Source organism: Actinia tenebrosa, unplaced genomic scaffold (genome assembly GCF_029948245.1).
Source record: "Actinia tenebrosa isolate PJP-AT-01 unplaced genomic scaffold, QUT_ActTen_1.0 PGA_scaffold13__45_contigs__length_12533684, whole genome shotgun sequence".
Taxonomy (NCBI): Eukaryota; Metazoa; Cnidaria; class Anthozoa; order Actiniaria; family Actiniidae; genus Actinia; species Actinia tenebrosa.
Window position 1 is genome coordinate 7,972,970 of NW_028292573.1, and position 12,685 is coordinate 7,985,654.

The 12,685-nt window shown below is 37.5% G+C and overlaps 1 protein-coding gene across 1 annotated transcript in view; it reads left to right on the forward strand.

The window, feature by feature from the left end:
- The window catches only part of LOC148911745 (zygotic DNA replication licensing factor mcm3-like), a 28,583-nt gene that overhangs the window by 13,218 nt on the left and 2,680 nt on the right, over nucleotides 1-12,685 (forward strand). The window contains exons 12-22 of the mRNA XM_089029036.1: nucleotides 223-279; nucleotides 1,115-1,212; nucleotides 1,464-1,537; nucleotides 1,610-1,744; nucleotides 2,225-2,314; nucleotides 2,660-2,744; nucleotides 3,403-3,590; nucleotides 4,425-4,514; nucleotides 5,566-5,655; nucleotides 6,268-6,318; nucleotides 8,996-9,212. Of these exons, the coding sequence (XP_088885162.1) occupies nucleotides 223-279; nucleotides 1,115-1,212; nucleotides 1,464-1,537; nucleotides 1,610-1,744; nucleotides 2,225-2,314; nucleotides 2,660-2,744; nucleotides 3,403-3,590; nucleotides 4,425-4,514; nucleotides 5,566-5,655; nucleotides 6,268-6,318; nucleotides 8,996-9,212 (1,175 nt within the window). The remainder of the gene's footprint in view (nucleotides 1-222; nucleotides 280-1,114; nucleotides 1,213-1,463; nucleotides 1,538-1,609; nucleotides 1,745-2,224; nucleotides 2,315-2,659; nucleotides 2,745-3,402; nucleotides 3,591-4,424; nucleotides 4,515-5,565; nucleotides 5,656-6,267; nucleotides 6,319-8,995; nucleotides 9,213-12,685) is intronic.

Genomic DNA, 12,685 nt, shown 5'->3' on the forward strand with positions numbered 1-12,685 from the left:
TTTCATGCTATGCCAACTGTTTCCCAATGGTGCATTAATTGTATGCTGTATTACATGCAAGGCCCTGTCCCTTGTTCAAATCGTCATATATTGCAAGACTGTATACTGTTATCAAATATAAACATTGTATAATGCGTTTGTTAAAAATTTTATGTTATTACTATTATTATTATTATTATTATTTATTATCAAATATAAATAACGTATTGTTATTATTAACAGAGACATCAACATCCTTCTGATTGGCGATCCTTCTACTGCCAAGTCACAAATGCTAAGGTATTGTTACAATGTAAACAAATATTAGGCAAAATAAAAAAATAAGTGTGTTTCCTGTTGCATGAGAAAATAATAATTGGGTTCAGTAGGTCGGATTTTTTTTTCTTACTGATACAACAGCTTACTGGGAACCCTGTGGTGCTTTTGGAAATGAAAAAAAAAATATTAGGGTCGGCAAATATTGGCAAGAAAATTAGGGTCAGTTGCACAACAGGAAATACACTTATTTTTTGTTTGGCCTTACTAGGAAAATATTATATGCTCTTGGCAGGACTTGAACCCACGTCTTTGGTATTTTAGATCTGTTAACCACTATAATACAAAGACTAACCATTGCTAAAACACAGTCAGTCAATGAAATATAAAGCAGCTGTTGGGGTCCGTGGGTGATATCTTTTCTCTAAGGGAGAAAAGTCGAACACTGTGCTGTGTTACAAGTTACAAGGCTTAGTACGATTTCTGTCTCAATGAAAGAGTGGACATCAATCAAAGTGTTTCCATGACATTGCAGGAAAATACAAAGTTTACAACAGCACATGCCTATGTAATGTAGTGAAAACGCCTTGATTGAAGTCCACTAAAATCGAGTTTGTTGCATCAGCGAAATGTACAATTTCATGCATGTGATTGGAAAGGGCTGTAATGGTACCCTGCGTGTAGTAACTAGTAGCTGGGAAACACCAACCGATTGCACAGTTACTTCTATCTATGACAGTTGTTTTATAAACTTTACTAATACCAACCATCCATGACAATACAGCAACCATCTTCAACAAATACTTGAGATTCTTGGATAATTAATTCTTGGATATTAAAATTTCTGCTATGTTTTTAGATATGTTCTACATTGTGCGCCAAGAGCCATCCCAACCACTGGTCGAGGATCATCAGGGGTGGGTCTGACGGCTGCCGTCACTACTGACCCTGAAACAGGTCAGTAATAATATTGTGGTATACCTCCACCATGGAGGGGGGCGGAGAGGCTGAGGAGGGTATATTGTGTAGTACCAGAAAATATCCATACCTCCCCCATGGAGGGGGATTGGAATTTCCAAGGGGTAGGAAGGGCCTGTTGAGGATATATTGTGTACCTCCCCTATGGGAGGTGATTGAAATTTTCAAGGGAAATTTTTGCTGGGAAATCCAAAATGAAGTATAATTATATTTTTTGTATTGATTGACAGGTGACCGTCATCTGGAAGCAGGAGCCATGGTACTTGCCGACAGGGGTGTGGTTTGCATTGATGAGTTTGACAAGGTACAACTGGATGACCTAACTTAGATCAACCAGGATTTGATCATAATGGAATATCTTTAATATATAATTCAGATGAGTGACATTGACAGGACAGCGATCCATGAGGTGATGGAACAAGGCCGTGTTACTATTGCCAAGGCTGGAATCCATGCCAAGCTGAATGCTAGATGTAGTGTGCTTGCTGCTGCTAATCCTGTCTATGGAAGGGTAAGATACTAGAATATAATATCACTTGGATGGTGGTGTATGAATAAGGGACATGTATTGGGGACACACCCTGTTGTGTGTTAGATGTAGTGTGCTTGCTGCTGCTAACCCTGTCTATGGAAGGGTAAGATACTAGAATATACTATCACTTGGATGGTGGTGTATGAATAAGGGACATGTATTGGGGACACACCCTGTTGTGTGTTAGATGTAGTGTGCTTGCTGCTGCTAACCCTGTCTCTGGAAGGGTAAGATACTAGAATATAATATCACTTGAATGGGGTGTATGAAAAAGGGACATGTATTGGGACACACCCTGTTGTGTGCTAGATGTAGTGTGCTTGCTGCTAACCCTGTCTCTGGAAGGGTAAGATACTAGAATATGATATCACTTGGATGGGGCTGACAAAGTTATTAAAATATTGACTGCTAGCTGTCGTGCGATGATGTAACTCAACACGCATGGGTTGTGTTTTTCAGTATGACGAATACAAGAATCCCATGGATAACATTGGCATGCAGGATTCTTTGCTGTCCCGTTTTGACTTGCTGTTTATCGTCTTGGATCAGGTATGGAGACACTCTTCAAAGGCATGACTTTGTGTGTTGGGATGGCTTTGTGTGAGAGTGGATTTGGATTTGAGCAAGGGTGTTAAATTTTTGTGTGGGTGTGACTGTGTGTATGGGCATGGCTTTGAGTGTAGGCTTGACACTCTTCAAAGGCATGACTTTGTGTGTTGGGGTGGCTTTGTGTGAGAGGGGATTTAGATTTGAGCAAGGGTGTTAATTTTATGTGTGGGTGTGACTGTGTGCAGTCATGGCTTTGGGTGTAGGCTTGACTTCATATGAGACCTGATTAGGATTAAGACATATTGATCATTCAAGGTAATAAATAAATCTATGTTATTACTACAGATGGACCCTGACAATGACAGAAGAATTTCTGAACACGTCTTGCGAATTCACAGGTTTAGAAAGCCTGGCGAACAAGAGGGGGAAGGTAAAAAGTTACATACATTAGTTATTATCTATCATTATTACTCAGTGTTTTTTTGAAATAGCTGTATGCTGCAAATCTAGCTTGTTTCTTTAATAGATGCCACAAGAGACAGTATTGTAGTGAACAGCATAACATACAGTCAATGTCATTAACGTTGTCCACCGATAAAAGACATTTAGAAATTTACACATTTAGACATTTACACATTTAGACATATACTAAAAGAAATACTATCACGTGTTTACTCGAACGTTCTGGCATAAAACAAACGCTGAAATACCATTCTCCATCTTAAATCCTCACTAAATGGTCGGGGCATTCTGGATTTTGGATTCACGAATTGAATTTTACATTTAAAGTTCAGGCTGACGCACACAAGGCAAAGAAAACATAATGAAACACGTGATATATCTTTTAGTCTAAATGTCTAAATGTGTTAATGTCTGTTTTCGGTGGACAACGTTAATGACATTGACTGTATATCAAATAGAATGAAGAATATTATTCATTATGGAAAACTAATAAATGATATAAATGATTTTCACTTGTCTCACGATTGAGGGTAATGACCTCAAAATGACCCTCAATCATGAGAAAAATGAATAAGTATCATTTGTATATCAAATACCTGAGAAATTCTGTTATATTTTTTTTGAAGCTCTTCCATTTGGAGAAGCATCAGATATCCTGTCTACCCGAGACCCAGAAGCTGAAGAAGAAGATGAGGATACACCCATATTTGAGAAGCATGACCCCATGTTATATGGTCCACGCAAGTCTAAGAATGACAAATTTATTTCCCTTGCGTTTATGAAGAAGTATATCCATGTTGCTAAAGCCATTAAGGTATGTGTATGTGCACTGATGGTCAATCACTTGACTGCATAGACATGCTCTGTGTTAATCGTCGGACCATGTGTTTATGTTGGATTTAAGAATGGGCAACCTTTGTCATGCAATTGGGCTGCCTGTGGTCCCATCATGTCCAGGGGGAAAAGATTTCTAAGGTGCTGATGAAAACTGGTTTTGATAAACGTTCATACGCATCATCCTTTACAAATACTTCAGAATAATATGATATTTTTTTCGTTTTTTTGGTGTGTTTGTTATTTTATGAAACAGATCAAAAAACAGTTTTCCGTGTTTGATACTCTGATCAAAACACTTGGGATGTTGAGAGAGCACTCAAGAAGCTGGAAACAACTCTGCTACGCGTTGTGGTTTTATACGCTCCTCTTGTGTTCTCTCAACATCCCACGTGTTTTGATCAGAGTATCAAATACGGAAAGCTGTTTTTGATCTATTAATTTATCTACCTCCTGTGCCTTCCAGAAAGTGGTTAATTTATGTCACATTTGGAAAACGAGAGATTAATTTTAAACTTATATGTTTCCTAGTATATCACTCCAGGTTACCATGTGTCATTCTCTTGAGAATAAGAATCTTTGTTTGAGTTGTATCTCTATATTCATGTGTCTTCTCAAGTGCAACTGTCAAATAAAGAAATAATCTTTAAGGGAAAGACTTGTGGTCTCAAGTGCCACCCGTTTCATGTTTCTGTGACCTAACAGACTTCAGGCGTCCGGCATTTTAGGCTCTGTCAATCAAATTTACAAGTAGTGCAGAACTTCATATGTCAAAATATATGACCTGCTTTGACATTGTAATACTTTTTTTCAGCCTGCCTTGACAAAAGAAGCTGCTGATAAGATATCCAAAGCCTACTCAGAATTAAGGGACCAAGAAAACGTGTCCAACGAAAGGGCAAAGGTTAGTTCGACGTCACCCATGGCTCCTGTATAAACATCTGAGTTTGGGATTAAATTTGTGTTGCTTTGGGGAGTGGCAAGCAGTCTTGTCACTTGTTGCTTCCCTGAGGAGAGCCCTTGAACAAAACCACCATAATGCTGCAATATCCTGATGGAGAGCATAGTGTCTTATATAAACATAGATTTAACAAATTGACATCTATATGTTAAGTGTATGCTACATCGAGTGTATAAGCAGATTAAAAAATCTGCCTCAGTTGGGTTTTCGCGGGACTCGAACCACTGACTTCTCGTTTGCTAGACAAGATCTCAACCGCTCTGCCACTGAGGCTTTACATCAGTTTTTTATGTGTCTGTCCTCTTACAATGTGATGACGTAATTTATCGTCAATAAGAGGACAGACACAAAAAACTGATATCAATTTGTCTTTACAATAACAAAAATGATAAAAAACTTTTCACTGATCAAAACAACCAATGAAATGAGTGCGCACTCATTGGCGTCAGCTTTATCTGTCTTTTTTCTTATTGATATTGTAAAGAGAAAACATAACATATTTTGACTTGTATTTTACAACTATCACTCCCAGTAAGAGTTCTTGCACGAGGGTTGCTCAACACTCAATGGATCAAAATTACATAGGTGTAATGTTTTGCACATTTCAGACTGTTTCATTCCCTTATGAATGATTCTTTGTTTAAAGGATATCCATATTCATGTGTCTTCTTATATGCAACCATCAAACAAAGAAATAATACTCAACAGAATGATGTGTTTATACCACATTCATTATTTACAGCACACAACACTCAAGTGTTTATTTCTATGGACGGAGGAAAAATGGAGAATGCAGAGAAAAACCCACATGACAAGGGAGAGAACAACAAATCAAACAAGCTCAACTCACATGTGGCTCAGTTGGGAATTGACCCATACTAAGCTACACATGGATGAGAGACAGTGCAATAGTAGCGCATGCCACTCATGCTACCCAGAAATCATTTATGTCAAAAAACATTTAATATTAATAAGTTTGCCTTTGCATCTATAGACTACCCCTGTAACAGCAAGAACACTGGAAACCTTGATCCGCCTCTCAACAGCTCACGCTAAAGCAAGAATGAGTAAAACTATTACTGAGGTAAGGTGCTGTAGATACCAGGGGTTACTGAGGTGAGGTGCTATAGATACCAGGGGTTACTGAGGTGAGGTGCTGTACATACCAAGGGTTACTGAGGTGAGGTGCTGTAGATACAAGGGGTTACTGAGGTGAGGTGCTGTAGATACCAGGGGTTACTGAGGTGAGGTGCTGTAGATATCAGGGGTTATTGAGGTGAGGTGCTGTAGGTACCAGGAGTTACTGAGGTGAGGTGGTGTAGATACCAGGGGTTACTGAGGTGTGGTGCTGTAGATATGAGGGGTTACTGAGATGAGGTGCTGTAGATACCAGGGGTTTCTGAGGTGTGGTGCTGTAGATACCAGGGGTTACTGAGGTGAGGTGCTGTAGATACCAGGGGTTACTGAGGTGAGGTGCTGTAGATACCAGGGGTTACTGAGGTGAGGTGCTGTAGATATGAGGGGTTTTTCTCAGCTGATCAATAAATGTTTTTATGAGTGAATGAATAAATGGATGAATAAACGAATGGGTGAAAAAATAAATGCATGAATACATTTACAAGTGTATCGAAGAAAGAGATATTAAGAGAATGAATGAAATAATGAATGAATGAATAACCATCAGTTGTGTTTTTAGAATGATGCTGAAGCTGCTATCAACATGGTCCAGTTTGCTTACTTCCACAAGGTTGGCTATCTGATCACTCTTAAAGTGCATATTTTTATGACACGAAAACAATTTAATGTTGAAAATGTGTAGTTTATTGGTACTAATAAGAATATCATGGTTAAATTTGTTTCAAAAACATATTTCTCTAGAAATTCCAAAACATTTAGCACAAGTTGTGATGTCATTTTGTTTACAAGTCTCCAGATTTAGTTGCAAATACACGAAATATGTTTGAATGTAGAATCTTAATTTCAGGTAGTACACTTTTCAGTTTCCGAATATTTGAAGAGAACTACGTAAAAAATAAATAGATTATGTTTTTTGTTGTTAATTTATACGAATTACCACAATTTACATTTAGTGCATTACTACCAAACCTAGAGTACGTGTCAACAAAATGACGTCACAAATTGGGCTTAATTTTCTCACATATCTCAAGAAATAAGCTTTTGAAACAAATTTCATTACGATATACTTATTATTACTAACAAACTATACATTTTAAAGTGCTACTACGACGAAAATCGCTCAAACTTGGATTCAGTTGAAACTTCCTAAGAATACTCTTTAAAGGTCCAATAATCACTGTATGAAGTGTTTTCTCGATATTCATGACGAAAGTATGATATTTTTACGATTATTTTTTGGAGTCTGTGACGTCATAAACTCAACATCGAACATCGCTCCATACATTTCTTTGTAGTTTATGATCAAAATATCAGTAGTAAAGGGAGAAAGAAATACCCAAACACCCCAAAATATTAATTATAGTCTCAAGTAATGTGAAATAAGCACATTAGCCACCCTTTGGGCTTCATAGGAATAAAATAAATTAAGGATTTATATACAAAGAAATATATGTAGCAATGTTTGATGTTGAGTGTATGACGTCACAGACTCCAAAAAATAATCGTAAAAATATCATACTTTCGTCCTGAATATCGAGAAAACACTTCATACAGTGATTATTGGACCTTTAAAGAGTATTTTTAGGAAGTTTCAGCTGAATCCAAGTTTGAGCGATTTTCGTCGTAGTAGCACTTTAAGCAATAAATTTTTTTTTGTGTCATATACACTGTAAAATACAAGCAAAACAAATCACACTTTTCTTTATTCAATTCAACATATTTGTTGTTTCCCAAGCTCCTGTAAGTATTGCATTTTGGAAGAGTCTAATGGGAGGGAGCACTGAACCCTTATTGAAGGCATGGATAGGACATTAGAGGCTTCATAGAGACCCCTTATATAAATTATGTTGTCATGTATATGCTTATAAAAACAACAGTAAATACAGGGTCTGGAAGGGTATTTGCGGGAGCTTGGACAATGCATAAAATATTATTAGCTCTGGTTCTGGGAAATTAGAACAAAATCTTACGTGATTCAAAATATTGACATCAGTTGTGATGCAGAATTTTGCTTTTGGATTTTTGGGAAAAATTTGAAAACATTAATAAATGTCATAGGATTCCGGGAAAAGTAGCACTTGATTGAGATCTGGAACCCCCCTTACAGACATTGTCATAAGGGACTGTTCAATAATTATGCCTCGGGGGGGCTGGAGGAAAAAATTGAAAAAAATCATGGAAAAATTCACACCCCCCCCCCCCCCCAATTTTATTTTGACCCCCCCCTCTCCTTATGACCTTTTAGACATACCTCAATAATGTTTCAACCCCCCCTTTAAGTCAGCAAATACTATTAAAGCCCCCCCTTCTTTGTGCGATTTTTTCAAAGCCCCCTACTTTTCCTCCAGCCCCCCCCCCCCCCCCCCCCCCAAGGCATAATTAATGAACAGTCCCTAACATTTCTGCTCCAATCCAACACACCAAATAATAATTTGACCTGTGAGTTTTCCATACTCTGACTTACTCACTTAGGTCAACCCAAAATTCGTTTCAGGGTTTTATAAAGTAGGCCTCTTTAGCTTGGGTGTATTGAATAATAATTCTGTATTCACTCCACCAACCTTATGAAATGAGTATTATGTAACTGCTCCCAAGTCACTGGGGGTGAAAGCACCACTGTTTCAAGTTTGAGGTCCCAAACAAAACTGATTTTTATTTCCAAATTTGGTGCACTCGTTGAGACTCATTGCATGTGGTCTCCACATCCCATAATATCTGGTTCCACAGGGAACCCATAGCTGATGATAGGCAGTTAATACAATATAATAGTTTTTAATTTTTATTTGAAAAATGCATTGACCTAACACATCCCTGACTGATGATTAAGAGAGAATTCTTTTCGTATTCGAGCGGTGAGTGCCAAAACTATTTTCTTGAAGAAAGGCTGTTGTTGTACAAGGCTAAAATCTTGTTATTCAGAAAGTTTAACTTGTTTGGAAGTGGAGATGACCGATAAAAGTGGAATCAAAGTGTTAACCCAAAGCAAAAAATTGAAGCGAAAATGAGGTTTAGGCCTTCATTTGCTTATTTCCCATACATTTTCTATAAAAAAACCTGACAAAGCAACATTCTAACACAAATGCAACAAAACATCTTTGTACAATTGAAAATACAGCTTCAAACAAGCATTTATTATAGTACATCAGTTTGTAACTGTTTAAAAAAGGTTTTGAGTGTTAACCCAAAACGAAAATTGGGATCAAAACTCATACAAAGGTCTAGTTTTTGGCGCTTTTTGCCATTATTGCTTGTTATTGAATAAAATTTCCATTTAATGCTTAACACAGGTGGAGAGAAAGGTGAGCAAGAGGAAGCAGCAGTCAGACACAGAAGAGAGCGGCACAGAGGGAGAAGACACAGGGGATGAGGGAACACAGAGAAAAACTAAAAAGACATCTAAGACACCTAAGAAAGCAAAGAAGCAGAAGGTCCCTAAGAAGAAAGAAGGAGAAGAAGGCTATGATCCATTTGATTTTGATAGTGATGAAGAAGAGGGACAAGAGGGTTGGTATTTCATTTATGCTTGATGACGTCCTCTTAAGCTACGGACACACGATGCAACATTGCACACAATGTTGCATGCAATTGATGTTGGAAGCCATGACACACAACGCATTTTGGTGCTCACAATGTTGTTGAATTAGAAAACTATCCTACTTCAGCAGCATTGCCTGCAATGTTGCACGCAGTGTTGCACCATGACATTGTGTCTGGGTCTTTACAACAAGTATAAGAATCCTGTTCTTGGTATTCTTCTTACTGGTATCCATCCTCCCTTCCTTTTCTTCCTTCCTTCCTTTTTTTGTCTTCCTTTTTCCTGTCTTCCTTCCTTGCTTCCTTGCTTCCTTCCTTCCTTGCTTCCTTGCTTGCTTCCTTGCTTGCTTCCTTGCTTGCTTGCTTCCTTCCTTCCTTCCTTGCTTCCTTCCTTCCTTCCTTGCTTCCTTCTTTCCTTGCTTGCTTGCTTCCTTCTTTCCTTGCTTGCTTGCTTGCTTGCTTCTTTCCTCGCTTGCTTGCTTCCTTCCTTCCTTCCTTCCTTTCTTCCCCCCCTTCCTCCCTCCCTCCCTTCCATCTTCTCTCCCCTTATAAATATCACACAGCGAGGACGCTCCAGCTGTGAACACTTGGATTTTTTTCATGATATTAATTCCTACTGTTTCAAACCATGTTAAATGAGGTAAATTTATTCATCTGAACATTTGTTCTCTTCTACCTAAAATGGATGAAATACGCTTAATATTGGAACATCATAACAAAATTGATGTATTTGCAATCACGGAAACCCACTTGAAGTCGACAGTCTCAGATAATGAAATTAAAGTAGATGGTTTTACTACTTATCGAAGGGATCGTCAAGCTAAAGGTGGTGGAGTTGTTGTTTTTGTACGGGACACTCTATCAGTTCTTAGAAGAGGGGACCTAGAGTCCACTTCTGTCGAAGGTATTTGGCTTGAAATTCTTATAAACAACTCAAAGAATATTTTATTTGGGGCAATTTATCGACCTCCTGTTGGTTCCCAGTATTTAAGTGACAATTTTAATTCTGAACTGGAAGAATCCCTTACTATAGGCGCCACAACTGAGAAAAAGGAAATATTGCTAATTGGCGATCTGAATGCAAATTTTCTTCCTCGCCAAAGAGAAGTTGGCACCTCAAGGGAGTTAAAAAATATTCTCAATGGTCTGGCCATGTCACAACTTATTAGGGATTCAACACGGACAACAAGAAACTCTAACTCATTGATAGATGTTATACTTTCATCACACCCACATAACATTCCATTTACATCTATTGTTCCTATTGGTCTGAGTGATCACTTCATGGTTGGTTGTGTACGAAAAATGAATTCTTTAAAGTTCCAAGCTCGCATGGTTTCGGGCCGTACTTATAGTAAATACAACAAAGATTCCTTTGTGAACGATCTAAAGAATGCTTCGTGGGACTCAGTGTCTTATTCTAATAGTGTTAATGATGCTTGGAATAATTTTAAAAGCATTTTTACCAAAATTTGTGATTTACATGCTCCTGTGAAAACAAGAAAGGTTCGTGGTTGTTCTAATCCTTGGATGACGCCAGAAATTTCATGCTTAATACACACTAGAGACTATCATTTACGTAAAGCAAAGCTTTCTGGGAAAGACGAAGATTGGTTCATTTATCGCTCATGTCGTAATCGAGTTACTGCTGCAATAAGGCGTGTAAAATCTGACTATAATAGGAACTTTATTGAAGAAAATATGGACTCTCCGAGAAACTTTTGGAAAGCAGTTAAAAAAATCCTCCCGAGTAAATCTCCAAAAGCAGATGCAATCAATCAACTAAAGATCAATGGTCAAACTATCACGGATAAAGAATGCATCTCTAACAGTTTTTGTAAATTTTTCACAGATGTAAAAGCTCGGATATCAGGCGTGAATAGAAATCATTCGTCAACAATCTTCTTTCCCCTTAGCAGATCTACTAATCACAAGTTCCACTTGAGTGAAGTTAATATCGGCTTTGTCTGTAAATAACTCTTGCAGTTAAAGACAAACAAAGTGACTGGGCTTGATGGTCTTCCATCACGATTGTTAAAAGATGGAGCTGTGTACATTAGTGCAGCTGTAACGTCTATTATAAATCTTTCCATCAGAACACAACAAATTCCTCTTGACTGGAAACATGCAAAGATTATACCGTTATTCAAGGAAGGAGGGAGAGACGAAATGGACAACTACCGTCCAATTTCCATTCTACCAGTGCTATCAAAAATCCTAGAGAAGGCAGTTCAAGTACAATTAATTGAGTATCTTAATGAACACAATCTTATGTCAAAATACCAATGTGGTTTTCGCCGCAAGTACTCCACGCAAGCAGCAATAAATTTCGTTACAGACTCCATTAGAAAGAATATGGATGAGGGATTATTGACAGGTGCGGTATTTGTAGATTATCGAAAGGCGTTTGACACTATTGAGCATGCTACCTTACTAGAAAAACTGAAGCTACTTGGTATCTGTGATAAAGAGCAACGTTGGATGGCCGAATATCTTAAAAATCGTACCCAGTCAGTATTTCTTGGTGGTTCATTGTCAGATCCTCAAGTTATGGTTTCTGGAGTACCACAAGGATCCGTATTAGGCCCTTTGTTGTTTTCTCTTTATGTTTCAGATCTTCCGAATTGTTTACAAAACACTAAAATACTGATGTATGCTGATGATACCGTTATTTACTGCTCTGCCCCAAACATGGCTCAGTTAACTCAAAAGCTAAACAACGAGCTTAAAAACCTTGCTGATTGGTCAAAGTTAAATGATCTCTACATCCACCCCAAGAAAACCAAATACGTGGTATTTGGAACTCATATGAAACTTAATCAAATTGACTCTAATTTAAACTTTGATGTTTATTTAGATAACAATATTCTTGAACGTAAGAGCTTTTATAAGTATTTAGGAGTATACCTAGACCAATCGCTATCCTTTAAAGAACATGTCCACAGACTTATAAAGAAAGTTTCAAGTCAGCTTGGCTTACTGAGTAGATTGAGAAATAGTCTCACTACGTATGCAGCTAACAAAATCTATACCACTATGGTTTTACCAAAATTAGATTATTGTGATTTTACATGGAATATCAATTTGGCTGCTTCTATTAATGTCTCTTTAGATCATTTACAAACGAAAGCTGGCCGAATAATTTTAAAGGATTGTAGCTTAGACCATGATAAGGTGATAGATAAATTGGGCTGGAAGAGTCTTCGAAATAGATGTTCAATTCATAAGCTTATTTTTATTTTTAAGTGCTTAAATGGCATTGCACCTGAGATTTTTAATGGTTACTTTAATTATGTCTCACATGGCTATAATACTAGACAAAATGGTTTAAATATTATCATACCAAAAGTTAGGACTGAATCAGCCAAGAAAACGTTTTATTATTCTGGAGCTATCATTTACAATAGTCTACCTAGCTCTCTTAAAGAGATTAATTCTTTATT